The 22568-nt window shown below is 40.5% G+C and overlaps 1 protein-coding gene across 10 annotated transcripts in view; it reads right to left on the bottom strand.

The window, feature by feature from the left end:
- Window positions 1-22568, bottom strand: part of CREM (cAMP responsive element modulator) — a 66918-nt gene that overhangs the window by 3900 nt on the left and 40450 nt on the right. For 2 of the 10 annotated variants that reach the window (XM_067542648.1, XM_067542640.1), the window contains 2 exons: window positions 7498-7654; window positions 1252-5463 (listed from right to left, as the gene is read on the bottom strand). In XM_067542648.1, coding sequence (XP_067398749.1) covers window positions 5319-5463; window positions 7498-7654 — 302 coding nt within the window. In that variant the 3' untranslated portion in view covers window positions 1252-5318. Of the gene's footprint in view, window positions 1-1251; window positions 5881-7497; window positions 7655-8449; window positions 8506-9159; window positions 9180-12136; window positions 12223-22568 lie in introns of those variants that run through there. The other 8 variants (XM_067542647.1, XM_067542638.1, XM_067542646.1 and 5 more) reach the window with 7 other exon arrangements.

Here is a 22568-nt window from a genome sequence, read left to right as displayed (position 1 = left end):
AACTGAGCCTACGAGTGCTACAGCTTGTGTTACAGTGTTGGGATGCAAATCCCAAGAGATTATAAAGTGATTTGAGTCTTCTAATAAGTGCAGAGCACTATCTGCCTTCCTGCTAAGTAGCTCCATGTCCTCAAAGGGCAGGTCTTCAGTTGTGGTTTGTACCTTCTTTGGAATACGATGCTTGCAGCCCTGCTGCTCTACACATCGTCACTGTGGTGACCACAGACCTCACCACTCTGTTAGAGGTATTCTCATTACAGCTTGTAGTGCCATCTTGGCCACTAGTTGATCTTCCTTTATTATGTCCCTTAGCTCCTTTCTGCCATCTTGTGGGAGCTTTGCAAGGAGGGGTGTCACCCTTAGACAATAAGGGCTGGCAGTTGGCAGCATGCAGCAGTAGGCAGGCACAGGAGTATGACTTTCTCCCAGATAGGTTGAGTTGTTTCAGGTCTTTGAGGACACACTTGCTCAAATTTGATTTCCTGTACTGCCAAAAATTAAAGAGTCTGGGATGGGGTGGGTATAGAAGTTTTCAAAACCCAATGGTGGTAATTGGTATCCGTTCTCAACCCATTTTGCAGGTGTTTCCATGGCAGATGTCAGCCACAAAGCTTTGGTTAGGTCCAGGAGTCTCCTTACAGGGAGAGTGATCCTGGCTGGACCAGAAGCTGTCAGGACATTGAATAGCTTATGGGATTTTTCTGATATCTGCTATCTCTAGCTCCAGAATTTTGGCAATCTGCACAAGGAATTCCTAGAATGATTGCAAAAGGAACAGGGCTTGAAGCCTGTGGGTTTCAAAACTGCCATATTAAGGAGTCCTGTGCAGGGCAAGGATCCATATAGGGAGTATGTCAGTATAGGGGAGCCTGTACAAGCAGGTCTAGCTGTTGATAACCAAGATGGGTCAATATGATCACAGCCATCAAAGATGAAGGTAATCAAAGGAGCTTTTGAGAACTTCAGAAAGTTTGCACAAGATCGAATTAGCAGGTTTGACATTGTCCAGGTTCTGTCTTGCTGCTATGGATGGTAAGAGGGAACTGAGAGAGGGTCATGGTCGCTTTGCTTATGCACTCACACAGGAGCATGAGGAGGCACAGTGCACTTGCATAACTTACTCAAAAATGTCCAGGCATAGGCACACCTACAGTGCGATCCATACTGACACTTCCTTGAATAAGACTTTTTTTCATGTCACCAAGACAGGCAGCATGAAATTCCCAAACAATAATCTAAAGCTACAGGCAGTGCAATAACGTAAAATTTATTAAGAGTAGAAAGAGAAAGGCAGATTAAAATAAAATGGTACTCATAACATGAATTAATAGTCTTACTCTCTGCAAAAACTATTCAAATAGATCCAATCCACATCATTACAGAGAATAACTAATTTTTTACTTTACTCAGGAGTGTCCATCTTGTCCCTTTCACTCTAACTCTTTGACCAGGGAGCATGTTAGAGACTCTGCCTCTGGTCTTAGGTGTCTCATATAATTCCTTCCTTCCTGCTTTGTGCTTCTGGGATGCCTCAGTTGTATCTTGATCAGTCCCCCTGTGACCTCCTCCACAAATACATTTACATAAATGTAATCTTGGAGAAGTATATGACAGTTTCTTATGAAACATTCACTGTATGCGTCCTGAATCCATTCAGGTTTAGATTTGCTCTTTTGAATAGTCGGTGGTTCCTGTTTTTTCTTTATCACCTTGACAACACAGATTCCTTCTGTAGAAGCATATACATAATAGTTATCTCCCAGCCCCATCCTTGAATCTTATTTCAAATAAACATTTCCCTTCTCTAAGGGTTATAGGATCTTTGTTCTCTCTTAGCAACCATATATTTGCATGTTAATTGTCCCAGTCAGAGCTGTTAATCTGAAATTGGCTCATTCTGTCTTTAAAAATACAGGACTCGTATTTTTGTAATTCTCTCCTAACATTAATTCTGTGCTATATCAATATGAATTATTGAGAGTTTAATAGGTCACAGGAAGTTTCTCCATTTTTCTAATCTCTTTCAGTTATGTGTCTTTTAGAATCTTGTGTCTTTTAGAATCTTGAACAAAGGTGCGCCCATAATACAAGCTGTACAGGCTTGGAACAGACATGGGATTCATTTGGTCCAGTTTCCAACAGTAGCCAACACTAGATGCTTCAAAGACAGGCATAACCACATAATGCACTTAATTTTGCAATAGTATACAGTACAGGGAGGGAGCTCTTCCAGATCCAGCACTGATCAGTTTATGCTTTGTGCACAACATTTGTAATTTTATAACCATCTTAACTGCAGATGTTATGCAAGCACCGTAAAATATATTATCATAGAAAAAGAAAGTGAACTTAAGTCATCTGCCAGGAAGCCTACTACTTTAGTCATTTCCTACATAGTCTGTTACCAGCTCAAAGGCTTGCTCCAGATCAGCAGGGAGGACTGTACATATTAAGACTGAAGCATGTTGCTGAGTATGGCCCTTCTGAGAGCCAGGTCCACTGGAAAGGACATGGAATCTGGGGCTAAGTGACTTGGAGATCATGGCTACACTAGAACATAGACGTTGTTTAAGATGGGGGAAATTTAGGAATATAAAAATGTCAGTCCTCCTATTGAGACAAAACTAGATATTTGGATTTCAAGGACTTTTAAGTATCAGTTTTGCCGAGCCCATTCCTGATATATATATATTTTTATTATAGCACTGTGCACTGGGAAGATACAGTGGAATTGAAATTTCTTCTCCCAAAAACACAACCTTGTGGTTGCTCAACACTGGCTTCTAAACTCAAAGAAATGAAGGCCCTGAGAATTAAGTCCTCTGCTGTCTCTGACAGGGGTATCCCATTCTCTGAAGTCTAGCTGGTCTGGTTGCACAAATACTTCATCCAAGATTATAAAATGACGTGGATGACTAGTCTGGCCTGTTTGCTAGTTTTGTATCTGTGTGTTTGGGAGGTCCCACAATGAAGGGGAGAATTCCCCAGAGCCTTCTGAGGAAGCAGTGCTGTGGGCATTGAGCAAAACCACCAAGTTCCTGATGGCTACTCTTGATTTAAGATTGCACGGGGAGAAGGAGTAGAGACAGAGAGTGTTAAATAATGGGACCCATCATCATGCATAGAAAAGAAAATGGGAAAAGTTTATACTGGAGATGGCACCATCTGCCATATGCACAAATGTCTTCCCACCTAATTTCTGAACAGGTTGGGGAGAGCAGTATTTGAACTGCTCACAGTGAATGAAATTGAGCCCTGGTGCAGATGGCCAGCATAAGACTCTCGGCACTACTTACAGCTGACATAGGGGACTGCATTGTGGGTCAGCCAATTGAATGGCCAAGCAGGGATGTCTGTCCTGATGTCTCTCAATGGGACTTCTCTCCTAAATCACTTTTGAAAATGGAAGATAGACTGACAAGTCACTGAAGCGGTTTTGAAAATTTGACCTGAAGGGCCAGATTTTCAAAGGTATTTAGGCATCTAAAGATGCAGACAGACTCCTAATGGGATTTTCAAAAGCACCTAAGCAGGTTAAATGCCTAACTCCCACTGATTTCAAATACCTATGAAAATCTGGCTCTAAGGGTATGTCTACACGGGGATAAAAACCCCACAGGTGGCCCGGGTCAGGTGACTCAGGCTTGCAGGGCTTAGGCTGCAGGGTTGAAAAATCGCTGTGTAGACATTCGGATTCGGGCTGGACCTTGAGCTCTGGGACCCAGCAACAGGGGAGAGTTCCAGAGCTTGGGCTCCAATCCGAGACTGAATATTTAGCCTGGTAGCCCGAGCTCCGTGAGACTGAGTCAGCTGATCCGGGCCAGCTGCAGCCATGCCACGGGTCTTTTATCCCTGTGTAGACATACCCTAAGTGACTTGGCCCAAGCCAAGCAGTGAATCAGAGTCAGAAATAGTTCAGGTCTACCTACTTTCAGTCCTTGGATGAAATCCTGATCCCACTGAAGTCAATGGGAGTTTTGTCATTTACTTTAATGAGGGCAGGATTTCACCTTCTGTTTTCAGTAAAACAAATTGAACAGGAATGAAATATTTCTTTCCTGCCTTTTTATAAGTTAAGCATTGTGGGTGACCAGTTACTACTGATATGTCCAAAGATCTATACTCACAATTTGGACCTACCACTGACAAATTAGATCAATCCCACAATATTCTCCATTTTATAAAATAATCATATATATAAATATGTAATAATTTAAGTATTTTTTTCCACCAAGGCCCAATGGAAAGTTGAGTTTATCAGAAATTTCAACTAGTTTAGAATGGATTTATTTTTAAATACATTCAGGTCTCACTTAAAGGACATTGTGGAACACCATAAATCAGCAGAGAGCTAATGTTGATTGGAGAGCCTCCCTGACAAAAAAATCTTCAGTTCCTTTTGACATCTCACAGAGAGGCCAGAAAAGATCCTGCATCTCAGCCCTCGCTATAGTTAACAGCTTGGTCCTGTTCAGAATCTCGATCAGTTAGCATTCAGGATGCAAAGTCAATTCTGATACATAATCCTCTAATACATCAGATATTTTTTATAATGCTTGACTTATAAGGATCAAGGAGCCATCTAACAGATATTGGAACTTCATCCAGGTATTTAAAATACTTATAATGTTGAGAAGCTTGCTTGTGTAATATAAAGTTTATACTTATAACTTCTCCAAGGTATTTCATATCGTATCATCAGTTTAAAAACATCTCAAAAGTGCCAGATGTTTAAATGAACAACAAACGCTACAAAGGTTAAACAACATGGTTCTATTAAAAACTATCTTCAACCATGGCACTCAGTGACAGCAATACAATACTTTCTTTGCAAAGCAACTAATAAAAATAGGCCATAAATTCATTTATAGGCTAATATTCTACTACATATATATAATCATAACGTACTTTATATAAACTTTTTCCTGAGATACTTTGGGTAGTTTAATTTTGTTGTATTACTGGATGCATTATCTTTGATGATTGACTTTAAAACACCTGTAAAATACTTTTGTGTGTGTAGGACACTATCAATAACACATAAAAAGTAGTAAATGCAAATATATGGCAATGGAACAGCTCTTATAAATGTTGCATTTTTAACCATGTTACACACACTTTAACATTTGTCTCCTTTCAAAAAAAATGAAGCTACAGCTAAGAATCTACAAAATGCAGAAAAGTATTTCAGGAATGTTAGGGATTGGAGTATAAGATAAATGACACAAAGAAAAAGTCGTAATTATTATTGGCTCGGTATTGTCTTCAAAAGCATCTGGACATGTTGTAATCAGTTCACAGCATAATAAATATTTCTACTAATCTGTTTTGGAAGAGCAAATGTCTTTTAGAGTTTCAAGCTCCTCTATAAGTTTCTTGTTCTGAACTTCTAGCACTGCAACACGACTCTCCAGACATTTTATGTATTCTTTCTTCCGACGTCGACATTCTTTAGCAGCTTCCCTGCAAAAAGCAGAAGTAAAGAGTGCAAACAAAAAAGCCATTTGCATGCTGTTAGGAAATGCAGATTGAAGAAAGCTCAGTATAGTATGGAGACCATGACAGCATTCCAAATTTTGGAACAATTTCCCAAATCAGTCTGAAAATGCTAAGCAAAACTGCATTCACAAGGGTCACAAATGTCCCTTCCTCAAGTTCACATGGCAATCTGTAGAATTGCTTCATCTCATGACTTGATTAAAGTTCATAGTAAACAAGGTCCAAGTCAAAGACAGTTATTCTGCTTTATGGCAATAAAGATCTTTGAGGGCCTTGAGTTCCTCAATCAGAGTCTTGTTTTGGTTTTCAAGCACAGCCACACGATTTTCAAGACATTTGACATACTCCTTCTTCTTTCTGCGACATTCTCGAGCAGCTTCCCTAGAACCAACACAAGGCAAATGACTACAGGAACAGCCACAACACGGCAAAGACCGGATAAATGAAATTACCTGCAATCCCTAAAATTCCACAATAAATCAATCATGCATCAGACAACAAGAAAGCTAAGCAATAATTGTAGACAACTGCATGATTAAACAGCAACTTAAGACAACAGGAACAACTTGTTAATTAATACAGTTTGCTCAGCATCTACAGCATGATGAATGAATTGTTACTCACATGAACCAAGACACACACAGTGGGCACAATAATCAGATGATAATGAACTGCCTTCAACTACACTGTTATGGTTAAATTACTGCTTTCATTTCTGAAACCAGCATTTTTTCTTCCCTTCACATCATACTTTGATGTACTTATGCAGATATTTAAGGCATCATAGTCTGTAATCAAAAAGCTTAACTCCAAATATGTTACAGAATTACCTTTCAGAAAATTTAATGTAGCAGTTCTCTCTTCAGACTGAACTCTAAGTATCAATTTAAAAAGACAAAGTAACCTTGACCTTACTTTTGCAAAAACTATGAGTTACAGTTAGTTATAGTTCAAACAGGGTATAATTGTTTTCTTTAAAAACATTCACTTGTACACATACAATCCTGATTCTTCTTTTTATGCAAAGGCAACCACCCATTACACAAATCTATTCAAAATTCTGTTACACAAAAGTTAAGCAGTTTGGGAAGGATTTTCAAAAGCACTTAAGTGAGTTACCACCCAACTCCGTTAGGCATTTAATTCCTTCAAGCGCTTTTGAGAATCCCACCCTTAACCTTTATAGGGATGATATTATAAATTGTCATCATATATTTAAAAAAATTATTTCCTGCATGCTCTGCATAAGAGGGTGTGGAAACTAGTTCAGAAACTGAAGAGAGAAGAATTAAAAAGAAGACGAAGCAGTATGAAAACACAACAATCCTCATGAGTGATTTAAAACGAAGACAGGCAAGACAGCAATGCAATATCATGAATGCAATGAGAAAACATGCAGCTATTCAGTAACAGATATACATAGGGGTCTATTTCCTGATGCTAAGTGCATCTCGTTCCATTGAGGTAAGCAGCAGGTATGCACATGCACAGATGAGAAAACAACACCATTACAAAACATTCAGAGTAATGCACGAAGAAAGCATGATAGGTCAGCTTATTCTTCACACCAAAGTACATCCAAAGAAATTTTAAAACATATCCAAAGAGACACAGTGCACCAACTGTCACATATGAAGCTACCAAAATCAAATTATCCTATGGCAGTTTTATTTACTTTGCAAAAACATTTTCCTGCCAGAGTATCATGTAACAGAGCCTGCAACAATCATTTCATTGTACAATAAAAGTTTCTTTTACAGCACACACTGGATAGATACTTCATTACACACACCCCAACTTTAAATGTAGTTCATATTTTAAAAATATCAACCATAAAAGGAGAGAATGTAATTTGTGTTACATAGAAAATAACTGCTTTTCGTCACACAAATATTTTTTATCCTGATTACTTACTTACCTTTGGAGAAGACTACTCTTTGCTGACATTTGCCCTTTACAGCAGTGACTAATAATTACATTATAGTTACATACTCTTACCTATTTTTCATAAGTCTCAGTTCCCTTTTGCGTGTTGCCTCTTCTGCTAGCTGCTGAGGGCTGTGCAAAGTTCCTGGTGAGGCTGCCATTACCACTCCTTGAGGCAAGCCTGTGGTGGGAGTTCGGATCTGGTAAGTTGGCATGTCTCCAGTAGCAGCTGTATTAAAGAAGAACATTTTTTATTTTATATAAACTTACCTGACAAAATCTACTGAAATAGCAGACTTCTGTTGACATGTTAATCGGGATTTCTGTGACATCAAACGTTTCATAGGCTTGTGATGTGATGACATCAAAGCTAACAAATACAACTAAGACATTCTTTTGTATACTTTGTAACATGTTAGTTACACATTTTAAAAGTAGTTTTATGTTTTTAACTTGGAACCAGTCTCCTTCTGATACTCTCTGTTTTCTTAGTTTCTCTAATTTTTCATTAATTTCTAAGACATTCTTTTGTTACTTTTATGACAAAGTCAACCTCTAAAATGTCATTAAAGCTAGGTAAGTGTTAATGTAAATGGTATGTCTAACATTTGAAATTAATATACATTTAAATGTTGAGTGTCTCATACTTAAAAATAAGAGCAAGTTCTTGCCTGTTAATTTTGATATGTTTTAGACTAAAAGACCAAAGAGCATAACTTTCCCTCATCACAGCAGATGGATACAGAAGATCAATCAAATTTCAGGTGCTGTCACATCATCTCTTGAAATTTTGTACTGCATTTCTTTAAAAAACTAATTCCAATACACAATAATGGAACACTCAGTGAAACTCAGAAATGGGCTAAAAATAAAACAAAAGGTAAAACTATCCCCCTCCCCGCATCACTTTTTTTTTGAGAGAGAGAGAAAGAGTGTGTGTGTATGAGAGGGGGGAGGGGTTCGGAAGACAGAGAAGTCAGTTATATGGAGGAAAATAGAAAAAACTAAAAGAATAAATAATTACCCTTCTCATAGCCTTCTTCCACATCTTTTCACACCAGTGGATCTTCTAAAGCAGTACTCAGAAATTGTGAAATGGGAGAAAAATAGATTTAAAATAATAGACTCCTAGGAAGACCACACCAAACATTCACTGGGCATAAGTCGCATTCAAACAAGAGAGGTTGGCCTTGTAGGTAAGGCACTGGACAGACTGGCATTCCAGAAATCTTGGTTCAGTATTGGTCTCCCTGTGTGACCAAGGGCAAGTCACTTAGCTTCTGATTCAGCAAGGTACTTATACAACTGGATTTTGTTTCAGTTCACCATTTGTAAAATGGAATAATATACTTCTTTGATATACTATAAACTATATTTACACTATATATGTCAGGTCTATTTAGATTGTAAGCTCTTCAGGGCAACGATCGTCTTTCACTGGGTGCATCTTCATTAGGAAAAAGGTGTCCTCTTAAATTGGGTTAATTAACATGAGTCAAAATCCTAGTGAAGACAAGACAGTTTGTAATTTTTACTTGAATTTGCAAGTAACCCTAGGCTTCCCCATAGTCTTTAACCTTACCTGTTAACTCCTGTGAAAACTACAAACTGCTTTTTCTTCACCAGAATTTTAACTCATGTCAGCTAACTCAAGATAAAAAAACCTTTTTTTCCTCTAGTGAACACAAAGCCCCTATGTATATGTACAGGGTTCTAGCACAATTGAGCGCTTACCTTAGTTTGGCCTCTAGATGCTACTGTAAAAAAAAAAAAATAACAACACCTTGACCACATCAGCATAACGTCTTTCCCTACCTAACAAATAGCTGCCATTGAAGTCTAAAAGCATGGTGTTAGAGGGAAACAACTGTTTTGCTCCAGCAAAGCTAACAATCGGATCACTACACCAAAACACAGACAAAGCCCCAACATTTTTTAGTTCACATCTCAGTATAACAGGATAATGTGATTGCGCAGTAGAGTAAATCTCTTCAAAGTACTTTACAACACACTGAATGAAATTACATTTGAGCTGTGATTATTTCTATCTGCAGACCATTTTGTATAATGTCTTAAAAAAATCAGAATTAACCAGAAAGGAAAATGCCATTTTCCTTATAGACAAGCTGCGAAATGTGATGTAAATAGACGTACAGGTAAAATATATCCACCTACTTTTCTATTATTATTTGTTTAGTACCAAGAGCCTCTGGTGCTATACAGTACACAATAATAAAGATAGTTCCTGTCCCCAAAGATATCGCAGTCTAAAAGACAAAGCCACAGAAGATGGGCACACTGGGAAATCCAGAGGATGGCGTGGCTTTATTTGGTTTGGGTGGGGGGCGTTGTGTTTTCATAAATGAAAAACATGCTTCTTGTGAGACTCACAGTGAAGTGGGTTTTTAAGAACTTGAAAGAAGACAGGATTGTACTTGGAAAGCTGGTCTGAGCAGCATGGCCTAGTCCTAAAATGGTATGGGAAAATGCACAGAGCCTGGAAGGGGGAAAGAAAATTGTGTTTTAAGACTGGAATCACTACCACAGTGAAGTGGTTAAGAGCCGACACAAGGCAAAGTTTAAGATTTAGGTAGGGAAGGAGTTATGAAAAGCTTTGATGGGAATATTAAGACATTTTAGAAAAGCTGATGTTTGATACCATTCTAACCTATGTGAAAGGTGCCCAGAGTCCATAGTGATGGGTGCCTTACAAGAACCTGCAATAAGTAATAAAATAATAATGTTCCATTAAACACTGGCATAGTGAAAGTGGAAAGCCCCAAAATAAGGAGGGTCATATATTATTTATTTTAAACTAATCTGTTTTGTCTTTCTGGTCCCCTGATATACAGATTCACCCGCTCCTGCTCTATATGATGCTCCACCATGTATTCTATTGGTGACGTCTGGGGCAGGTATGATATCACAATCAGAGAGAAAGTCAATGTGTCATATGGAGTAGGAGTCAGTGAGGCTGTATTTCAACAACCTAAAAGACAAAAGAAATAATAAAATCTGATGAATGTAGATGGACCCCTGAAAACACGTAAAACTTCATTGTCTTTAATGATATTCTATGCAAGTGTAAGAGTTTAGTCTACCATATGGGCTCAGACTGCAGGATTTTATTAGAGAGGGAAAAAATACACCCAGAGTGATCTTTTTTCTTCCTGAACAAAATCCCAGAAAAATGTGTTTCACAATAAAAGTATGAGCTCAATTCACTTATCTTAAAGAAATACAGTATTATTCATTATGACTTATAAAGAAATGTTATGTAGATTGTTATTGTAAATTGTTTTCACAATACAAACCAAACTCAAATCAAACACTAAAGTCAGTGGTGTGTATTGGTAACAGCCAAACACTGGGAACCAGTTCCAGAGGGGAACCAGGATAGTCCCGATGGCTGATCCATGCTCTCGCTGCATTGCCCCAGGCAAGTCACTTTGTCCTTAATATTAAGCAAAAGTAGGCAAGCAAACTGGGTAAAAAGCACTCACTGAAAACCTTGAGCTGTATCTGAGTTCAGGCACATAATTTACAAAATGACTAAATTACTAAAAAATCCCACCAAAGCAACATTTACTCTTACTGTTACTATTCAAATTAATCTTGTAAATCAATCTCATCTGGAGGATTTAATAAGACCAACATACTAATAAAAATCCCTTTAAAAAGAGGCTATTGAAAAATATTCTCTTGCTGAGCACTGGCGAGTATGAAGAGTTGAATTCTTATAATGGCTGTTCAGGAAAAAGAATCTGACAGAATCCCTCCCCCCTGGTGACGCATATGCAGTGACTGCCTTATTAGAAGGGTTTCAAACTTTACCACAAAAGCTTTCTAGTTAGCTCCTGAATAGTTGTTTGTGTGAGCACAAGAACCTAAAGTGTGGACCTATGGAAGATACTTACCTTTGGAATAATAAAACAAAGTATATGAAACAGCTTTACTCAGCTAAGAGCAGCATGTATAGACAGGCTGCAAACTAGTTAACAGTACAACTCTGCCAGCAGCGTCTGATGAAGCAGAAAGGAACTGACTAAATCACAGCATGACTCGGAGCTGACGTCAATGTGTATCTTGTTTGGAGTTTAACTTTTCCAGTTCCCTACTGCAACACGATTCCAGGAAATCTAATGACATCAGCCTTTTGAACTCAATTAGCTGAGGACCAGACCATTTTAAACAGAGGAAGAAAAAAAAACAAGCAGTCAGGCATTACAACACAACACTACAGCTCTTTCAGAAGCATTTGTGCTCCCTATTTTCTTTAGCAATGAATAGTAAAGGCTTATTTATATAACTGGAACAGTGCACATCTTTCACTTACAACTGCACTTTAGTTGTGACAAGCTAAAATAATCTGACGTGATAGTTTATTTATTGCTAAACCAAAAAGCAACAGACCAGCTGCACGTATCATTTATAAAGAAAAGAAACTGCTGCAATGGTAAAGTTAGTAATAGAACGACAAAGATACACAAAAGAGTACTTTTTAAAATGGTAAATTTACACTAAAATGCCATATCAGCTAATGGGGAATAAAAATAATTGGCACCAATTTGTGCCACTTTGCACTGTTAAAAGAGGTACCTCAACAAGTTCCAAAAACAAATTCCACATACTGCTAAATATGAAATCTTTCTGGATTTCCAAATAAAGTATAGAACCTGTTATTTTAAAGATCCTGACAAGAGATTCTTACCTGTTTCATCTCCTGTTACAGCCATGATCAGCTTTTGCATAGAGGATTCTCTTGTTGCTCTATCACAGCTCAACATGAAATGTTCCAAACTAGCAAGCATGTGCAGGATTACAAGCAGGAACACTGACATCACAATGACCTCACTAGCCTACCACTGTCATTAACATGCTTTGTCCTGCAACAGCTCACTAAAACTGCAGCCCAAAAAACCTACTTCTGATGATAAACCATCTTTTCATATTTCTGTAGCCTAGCTTTGGTTTTTTCTAATTTACATATTTTCCTAATTTACAAAACACACTCATCACAGATCTGCTTGTAAATCAGAATCAAAAACACACTGACAGCAAAAACTGATGGAAATTATTTCATTATCTTGGTATTGTCAACTCCAAAAATCAAGAGTCAGATCCCTAAAAACCATTAAACTGGACCAAAAATCAAGAGATTTTAAAAAGAAGTGTAAATCATATTTTTTGGTCTGTCTTCTAATTTTTCAACTCTTACTGCCCACCCCCAACATGAGTAACAATTATAGTATGCCAACTTCTGCAAATGTATAGTGAGTACAGATTTGTTCCCCTGGCAGGAACTTTTCCTAGAAGACCCAATTGAGATAGGGCCCCATTGTGCTAGAAATTGTACAAAAACATAGTAAGACACAGTCTCTGCCCCAAAGAGCCTACAATGTAGTGCAAAACATAGTGATGAGTTTGTAAAATGGGAACTCCAACTGGGACCCACCAATTTCATCTCATATGGGACTACCAAACATCCATTAGATGTGAACAACTGTTAATCCTTTTTCCTGGGGAAAGATTCAGACTGGTGACCTACAAGTGAAAGGCTCTGTTGCTCCTTAGCAATGTCCTGAGGCATCCAGTTCCCCATAAGTACAAATGTTATACCTTCGCGAATATGGCTGCTTTTTGGGGGGGGAAAGTTTATTAGATCAAGTTCTGACTTTCTTGGAGCTTGCACAGACAGGTCTTCCACTCTCTGGTCACACAGGGAAAATATCCCACACACTGCTCACAGCACCGTAATACACTCTATGATAAAGTCTCATGCCCTGTTCTTACAGGGACAGCTCCCATTAACCAAAATACAACTACTAAAAATGCAACAGTAAAACAAATATGAGTACAACATCCAATTTCAAATCCATAGTAAAATAATTACACCAGTTACTAAATCCAAGGTCCTTACACTAACTCTTGGACATATGTGTACATTTTTCCACTCCTACATGAGTCATCAGCAGAGTTTGGCCCCTCAACCCAGCACAGACCTCTTCTACTTCAGCTACAGAAGTAACTAACAGGAGGAAAGTATACCCTTTATCCTCTAGGTGGACTAACCCATACAGAGAGATTACCAGTGGGTTACACAAGTATTTATGAGACAGCAGTGCAATGCCGAGCATCAGGATTCCTGGTTTCTATTTTTGGCTCTGGAACCAAATTGTGATCTAGAGTTACAGACCATGTAGCCAAATGTAACAAAACTCTGTTTGGGTTGTCTGCAGGGACAAATCCTGGAACCTCTGGATATAAAAGCATGAGTTAAAGAATCAGCGCCCAAGCATGGTAGTGGCAGCAGAGTAATAAACCTCTATATGTGATCTAGCCACTAGAGGAAGACAAAGAGTCACACTATTTGTGTGGGTTGCAGAAGCACCTAATTTGACATGTTCCTTCTGAAAGGCTGTTGGCAAACTGAATGAGATTTGACTCTGTTACAGTAGAGACCTAGGCTCAATTCCCAGCCTGCCTGACCTTGTATAAACTTCCAATTAACTTTTCTGTTAAGCGAGTGAGCGATAGTTATGACAGTTACCCATCCTTCAAGGTAGCAGTATGAAGACACAATAGTGTTTGTGAAAGCACAGAAATATTAACAGCAGTCAGAGGAAAAGCTAGGATGTAGGTGGCCTAGTGGTTTTCATAGGAAAGGGGACCAAGTCCCCATGTCAGCCGGGGTTCAGAACCAGGAAGTCAAGAGCTGAAATTAGAAACCATGATTCAAATGCCAGGAACCAGGCCAATTCAGGAAACCAGGAGGTCAACATCAGGAGACAGGAGCAGGCAGTGCTGGATGAACAGTCTAAAAGCAGGGTGGGGCCCAGATGTACAGACAACTTCCTGTTCTTCCTTCTGACTTAAGTAGGACAAATGGGCCAGTCAGGAGCTCTGGTGTTCTGCCAATCAGAGCCCAGGAGTGGAGCCTTCTATCTGAGCTGGGCTTCAAGGAGTCCCAGTTCTAGATGATACTAGTAAGTTATCAGGTGGAGGGTGAATCATGATGATCCGCCAGGAACTATGCAGACAAGGGTTTGAGAGCCATGGGTCATGACATCACCCCTCACCTAGGGGTGCCTTTGGGGTAACTTTGGTCTAGCCTTCCCCAGGTCACTGTCATGGAAGGTTCATACCAGCGTGAACATTTTCTGCTGGTTCCCAGGTGTGCTCTTCAGAGCCATACCCCTTCCACTCAATCAGATACCACAGCCCACCGTACTGAAATTTGGAATCTAAAACTTCATGAATGATGTATTTCTCATGGCTCAGTACGTGGTTGAGTCCTGTGGGGAAATTAGTTCTTTGAGTGGTTTTAGGAGTGATACATGGAACGCTGGGTGGATTCAAAAGGATTGGGGTAGGTGGAGCTCGAATGTAATGGGATAATTTGTCACTGGATTTGATAGGGACTGAGGAATTGGCAGTAACATTTACAAAAGGTTTTGACTGTGCAAAAGTGCTCCATTAAGAGCTATACTTTTTGTCCCACTGAATAGCTAGAGTCCTAATGATAATGCTGACCTGCATATCATTTGTAATCTGTTTTTGCCTTTTCCAGGTGTCCCCTCACTTCCTCCTGGATTTGATAGTTCCATTGTGCCCAATCCAAGGCAGTCAGGTTAGAGGAAGTTGCGGGTAGGTTTCAGATGAAATTAGGGGTGGGAAAAAATGGATTTTGACCCATAAATGCATAGTTTGAGTCTTATACACAAATTTCACATATGAAAAAAGTGAGGTCCAATCATCCTGGTGATAACTGATTAGCATTGCAACTACTGTTCAAGGATCCAATTCACCCTTTCTGTCTTGCTCTTCGACTGGGGATATTAGGCAAAGGAAAGATGTGTGAGGACCACCCAAAGTAAGCTCAGGGTCCCACACCAGAACCAGAAAATCAACAGTGGCCTTCTACTGATGGTAACATGATACATGTAACCTATAGGATGGTTTGGGTTAAGATAAAGTAGAAGTTAGGTTGTGGACCTAAGTGTAGAGGAGTATGGGAAACTGAAGTTGCTAGTGTGTGAGAAAAGTCAAAAATCAATTGGAGACAAAAGTGTTACGAGAAAGTAAGAATTTGCAAGGACATAACTCATGGTTATGTTACCATTATGTCTTGGTTATAACTGTTTTTTAATAAGTGTTTTTAAGAACTGTGATGTATTATTAAAATATTAATAGTATGGGAAAGACACTGTGTAGATGTTAATTTAAATAATGTGCAATGTAAAGAGTCAATAAGAAGGTGGTGGAAATAAAATTATGGCAAACAGCAATTTAATGTTAATTAGTATTATAGTGAAGTATAAAAGGAGTAATTTTGCTAAATTGTAGGAGAGCTCCATTTAACATCAAAATGGTACAGTTAGATTCCAGGATTATAAGGCTGTACTTCACTCTGTTGGCGGTGGACTGGTCACCCATTGACACACCATTTCATCTTTGAATGGTAGTATAGCAGTAGCTTTTGTGCAAGTAGTAATTGAATGCCTGTTTGCTTAACTAATCATTTTTCTTTTCAATAAAGTTTGGTTGTGTCACTCAAAGTGTCACCTACTGGTCTTCTATTAAATATTTTTTTTGTAACCAACTTAGAGACTTTAAGCTAAAAACTAAGTTGGGTTTTATCGCACCCTTATCTTTAACAACTTTATATGAATAAGGAACTTTTCAAAATAAAGGTTACAAAAGGTTACACCCTAAGGCCCTGGAGACGGACTATGTTGTTTATCCATAGCTGGGCGGTTTCCTCAGCAGAGGATAGACAACTTAAGGTAATTAAATGGGCCATCTTAGTGAAGTGGTCAGATTCCAGTACTTCCATGATGAACACCAAGGCAACAACCGCACAGAATGGGGATGGGGTTTCCAGAGGTTGGGAAAATTGCAGGGTTTATGAGGGGTGTCCTGATATGGGTTGCATTTGGAGCCACCAGAAGAACTAGAACGCTAGCCACTGGGTCTTAGAGCACCAAAGTGTCATTACAAAGGGAAGTCATGACATAACTGTAGAGCTGCCATTCTTGCAGGATCCAGAGGAAAATTAATATGGTCATTTATGAATGTGATTCCGCCCCAAGCGTCATGTGGTTCTTTGTTTATGATGGCCAGTTAATTGGATAGAATCCCTGAGGCAGAGGCAGAATGGATCAGTGTGAATAGATCCTGGTGGAGAGTTGCATTAAGGAAGTTTCCAGGCTTGAAAATGTGGGCCGGTTCCTGGTTGAGACCTCACGCGTCAATTCTATATTTTCCCTTTTAGACAGGGCATTGGCTTTGCCATTTTTGGTTCTGGGATGGTACATAATGGTAAAGCTGAATTGTGAGAAGAGCATGGACTACCAGAGCTGCCATTGGTTCAATGTCTTGTCCCTGTGCAAATGCTCTAGGATTTTCTGGTCAGTAAACACTTGGACCGGGTAATAAGGTCTTTCTAAATAATGTCACTATGCCTCAAAGGTGGACTTTATTGCTAGAAGTTTTTTATCCATGATCTCATAGTTTTGCTCTGCAGGAATAAGTTTTCTGGAGTAATAGATGCAAAGGTGCAATACTTGCTTGGGCCTGTGATTTTGGGAAAGAACTGACCCAATCGCCTTGCTGAAGGTGTCAGCTTCAACAACAAAAGCTTGTGTGACATCTGGGTGAGCCAATATGGGAGTGGTGATGAAAGCAAGCTTCAACTGTTCTACTGTTCAAATACACACTGGGCCTCAGGGGACCTTAGGGGAAGTGGATGATTTTACAGAGCAGAGTGGTGAGGGGTATGATTTGTTTTGAAAAATTTGAATGAACCATTGACAGAAATTTGATAAACCCCAAAACACTGTAGGTTGCATACACTGCAGGGAGCTGCCCAGTCACAGACACTCTGGATTTTGGGTGGATCTATCTTGATTCCCTTTGGGATGGAATAAACTCTGTGGTGTTCTGGTCAAACACATACTCCTCAAGCTTGGCTCTTCAGGCTAGCCTCTCCAGGATAGTTTGGACATGAATGGTGTGCTGTTCAGATTCATCTGAAAAGACCAATATATTATCCAGGTTGACCACAACGTATTGATACAATATGTCTCATAACACATTGTTAATAAAATAATAGAAGGTCACTGGGGCATTTTGTCAGCTTAAACGGCATCACTAAATATTCAAAGTGGCCATAAAGGTTCAGAAGGCAGTCTTCCATTCATCCCCAGCCTGATGAGCATGAGGTTGTAGGCTACCAGGAGGTCCAGGCTGGTGAATATACATGCGGCCCCTGTACAGTCCAATAATTCTGGAGTCAGGAGTAGCAGATACCAGGTCCTGACTGTTGTCTAGTTTAAAGCTCAGTAGTTGACTCAGAGTCAGAAACTGCTGTCTTTTTTTCTTAATGATACACAGGCCTGAGAACTTGACTTGCAGATGAAGCTTCTGGCCAGATTCTCTTGGAAGTATTCACATAATGCATCCAGCTGGGGTTCTGAATGGTATTTTCACTCCTGGCTGCAATTCAAAGCCAGAGTCCTGGTGTGGAAGGAAATTTTATGTGTTTTTCCTTTCAAACACATTGGTGTAGCCATGATATTTATGGGGAGTTCTGATGTAGGTTCAGCAGATGTCCCTGTCTGGGTGGTCATCTCTGCCTGCGCCTTCCTCAGAGCTGAGTGATGAGGCAAGCACAGGTTTGCTTTTGACAATACTGCTGACAGAATTCTGAAGGGAAACTGACCTCCTGTTCTTATCAGTGAATGAGGGATTATGAAGGGTCAGCCAAGAGATACCAAAAATCAGAGGAGAGCGTGGGGATTGCATTACACCGAATCTCAATATTTCTTGGTGCCCCAGATAATGGCTTCCAGGAGGACTGTCTCCTCGACCATCAGACCTGAAGACAGAAGGGAGCTGTCAATAGTTTGTTTAGGTCTGTAGTGGTGTTATGCCGCAAAGAATCTGCAGGGCCCAGGCTGCTGCTGCATCTATGAAATTGTTGGCTGCTCCCGAATCCATCGGGGCTCTCTGCAGATGCACAGCAAGATACGCATTTACAAGTGAGAAACCCCTGGATGGGGTTTGGTGCATGTCCCAGTTAGGACTGAGGTGCAAGGGAATTCTTTTCTTACAGATTTCTCATTTCCCAGGTTCCTTGGGCTCACGCAGGAAAGGCAGAAATGGCTTGCTGCAATAGAAGCCAGAGGTGATGCTGATGGTGTCATTCCTTTTTTTTTTTTGGGGTGGGGGGTGAGCTGTCAACAAGCCAGATCAAACTGTATTGGTTTAGTATGTGGAACAGGTGCTGAGATAATGATATGAGAACAGATGGACTGTAGGGACCTTCTCTTTTCCTCCCTTTGTTCCCATAATTGATTATCTATATGGATGGGCCAATTCATCTTTGATCTCCTCCCACAGAATTGCTACCACTGCACTGACTCATTCCACTCTGTGTCCACAGTGAGATGGCAGAAATGTGCCACGTAAGAAACAATGGTATCCTGCCCCTGCTGTAGTTTCCTTAGAGCAGCCTCAGACAAATGGGCATGATGCTGATTGTCAAAGAGCACTGATATAGATTGGAGGAAAGCGTTCCAATTTGACAGCACTTTGCTGTTAAACTCAGCAAGGGAGAGACCCAGTCCAACACCTTCCCCATCAGCAGATTGATCACCAAGCCCACCTTAGCCAAGTCAGAGGCATAGTCTGGCATGCAACAAAAATAGAAGGGGGCATTGGTTCATGAATCACTGGTGACTCCGATCGAATTGTTCTGGTAACGATATCACGTGCCCCTGTTCAGGACAGGGTATTGTGGGCTGTGTCAAAGCACAGTGTTCTCTACATGAAGCTGACTTAACTCATCCCGCAGCAGCTAATTCTCTAAGGTCAGTTGCACAACCTGGGCCTGAAGCACTTGATTATCCACCTGGAGGCAGGCGACCCATTCGGGAGAGCCCATTGGCTCTGGAGGCAGCAGCTGGGCTGCTGGTTGCATACCTCTCATACCAAGTCCACTCCCTTAGGGATTACTATGTAGTCTGCACAAACTGTCAGGGCCAGAACATAAGCAGCCAGGTCTAGTGGTTCGTGTAGGGTGGTTGGCCAGGTTACCATGCCAGCCAGGATTCAGGGGCAGAAGTCAGGAACTGAGAGTCAGATACCAAAAATCAGGTTGATTCAGGAAAATAGGAGGTCAGGATGAAGAGTGAGCAGTCCAAAGCAGAGTAGATCCCAGTTGTACAGACAACTTCCCTCTTTTTCTTCTGGATTATGTAGAGAGAACAGGCCAATCAGGAACTCTGGTATTACACAATCAGGGCCCACAGGTAGAGCCTTCTATCAGAGCTGGGCTTCAAGAAATCCCAGCTCTAGCTGATGCAAGTAAGCTTTTTGGGTGAAAAGTTGGAGCATGATAACCCCCAGGAACCCTGATGACCCCTGGGTTCAAGACCCACGAGCCATGACACTGGGACCATGACACTTAGTCTCTGTGTTTGAAATTTAATTAGCCTTATTTAAAAAGCCTTCTTTAACTAGACTTCAGGAAATGGAAAAGGAGAGCAGGGTCCATGCCTCTCTCTCACTCACACACACACTCTCCCCTATTTGCATGCAGGTTAGATCTTTTTACATCACTGAAATTGCCAACAGGATGGGACAAAATCATGGTAAGTTTACAAGAGGTGGCTGTCACGCTGGCTAGATTGGGGTGGGGAGCATTTATGATGTTACTTAACATCGATATGTCAGAATCATAATAATTCATGTGAGATATGCCATGTCAGGTACTGTTAGAAAGGCTATAATGTGCTAAGTAAGAGGATAATGTTTATATTCATGTGTTATATGTGTAATGGAAGTTATGGATATGTTTGATATATATGTATTTCAAACTGTGCTGTGTCTGGGCGACATCCCAGATGGGATGGCTGCAGCACTAGCCTGCTTAATGGCCCATTAAGGAAACTCACAGGTACAATGGCCCAGGGTGAGGAGCCAGGGATATACGTGATGAGTCACCAATACGTACTCTGGACTCCATCTTGTTCCTGTAAAATTCCACAAGCAGCATGTCAAAGACCAAAGGAAATAAAAGGCAGCTGCCCGTGATCCATTTTGTCTTTCAGTCTCTGTCTTTAGACTACTGTCTACCTCTGGATCAACTCATCTACAACTGAACTGAACTGAAGCTGTGAAACAAAGGACTGAGACCCATCCAGGTACTGGATGTACACCAAAGGGACTATACAAGCCTGAAAATTCCACAATTCTACTAGAAACCTGATATATATGGACTTTCAAATCATTTGTATCAACATGAATTCACCAAGGGAAAGTCATGCCTGACCAACCTGATTGCTTTCTATGAAGAGGTGACTGGCTCTGTGGATGTGGGGAAAGTGGTGGACTTGATATACCTTGACTTTAGCAAAGCTTTTGATATGGTCTCTCACAATATTCTTATCAGCAAGTTAAAGAAGTATGGGTTGGATGAATGGACTATACAATGGCTAGAGAACTGGCTAGAGCATAGGGCTCAACGAGTAGTGATCAATGGCTCCATGTCCAGCTGGCAGCCGGTCACAAGCGGAGTGCCCCAGGGGTCGGTCCTGGGGCCGGTTTTGTTCAACATCTTCATTAATGATCTGGAGGATGGGGTAGATTGCACCCTCAGCACGTTTGCAGATGACACTAAGCTGGCGGGAGTGGTAGATACCCTGGAAGGTAGGGATAGGATACAGAAGGACCTAAACAAACTGGAGGATTGGGCCAAAAGAAATCTGATGAGGTTCAACAAGGACAAGTGCAGAGTCCTGCACTTAGGACGGAAGAATCCTATGCACAGCTACAGATTGGGGACCGACGAGCTAGGCAGCAATTCTGCAGAAAAGGACCTGGGGGTAACAGTGGATCAGAAGCTGGATATGATTCAGCAGTGTGCCCTGATTGCCAAGAAGGCTAATAGCATATTGGGCTGCATTAGTAGGAGCATTGCCAGCAGATCGCAGAAAGTGATTATTCCCCTTTATTCGGCATTGGTGAGGCCGCATTTGGAGTATTGTGTCCAGTTTTGGGCCCCCCATTACAAAAAGGATGTGGACAAGTTGGAGAGAGTACATCAGAGGGCAACAAAAATGATTAGGGGGCTGGAGCAGAAGACTTATGAGGAGAGGCTGAGGGAACTAGCCTTGTTTAGTCTGCAGAAGAGAAGAATGAGGGGGGATTTGATAGCAGCCTTTAACTACCTGAAAGGGGGTTCCAGGGAGGATGGAGCTAGGCTGTTCTCAGTGGTGGCAGATGACATTCAAGGAGCAATGGTCTCAAGTTGAAGTGGGGGAGGTCTAGGTTGGACATTAGGAAAAAGTTTTTCACTAGGAGAGTGGTGAAGCACTGGAATGGGTTACCTAGGGAGGTGGTGGAATCTCCATCTTTAGAGGTTTTTAAGCTGTGGCTTGACAAAACCCTCGCTGGGATTATTTAGCTGAGGTTAGTCCTGCTTTGAGTAGTGGGTTGGACTAGATGACCTCCTCAGGTCCCTTCCAACTCTATGATTCTATCTGATTGATTTAATCCTTTAACATTTCTCTTATAGTTTGTTTCTTTCTTTTTATAATAAACCTTTAGTTTTAGTTACTAAAGGATTGGCTGGCAGCATGGTATTTTGGGTAAGATCTAAACTTATATTGATCTGGTACTGTGGCTGACCCTTTGGGGTCAGGAGAAACCTTTCTGGTAAAGAGCATAGAGTTTTAAATAACTGATCTCTTTACTGGACCTAGTGGCTGATTGGGAGCCAGAGACTGAAATGCAGTAAAGGAGGCTGTGTATATTTTTATTTTGGCTTCTTGATAACCATTGTGGGGAATCAGAAGCACTGTTTGTGGCTGGTTGGGAAGTCTGACTTCAGTGTGCTGGGAGAATCTGCTCTCCTTTTACTGCCTGCCCTGACCTTGGCATTTTCAGGTGGCTACCCTAGGCACGGACGGGTCACAGTGGCAACACTGCTATCACTGTTTTTCATAACATACAAAGTGAAAACAATGTTTTTGAATATCAACATTTTTGTAAAAAATACACAGAAAACAGTGAAAAGTAATAAAATAGTTCTTATAAAACAGAGAAAGGGATTTTAATGATTTTAATGCCATGTTTTA

Source organism: Emydura macquarii, unplaced genomic scaffold (genome assembly GCF_026122565.2).
Source record: "Emydura macquarii macquarii isolate MOO-44397 ecotype Brisbane River unplaced genomic scaffold, CSIRO-AGI_Emac_v2 contig_719, whole genome shotgun sequence".
Classification (NCBI taxonomy): Eukaryota; Metazoa; Chordata; order Testudines; family Chelidae; genus Emydura; species Emydura macquarii.
The sequence above is the reverse complement of the archived record's forward strand: the minus strand, read 5'-3'. Positions and strand labels throughout refer to the sequence as shown.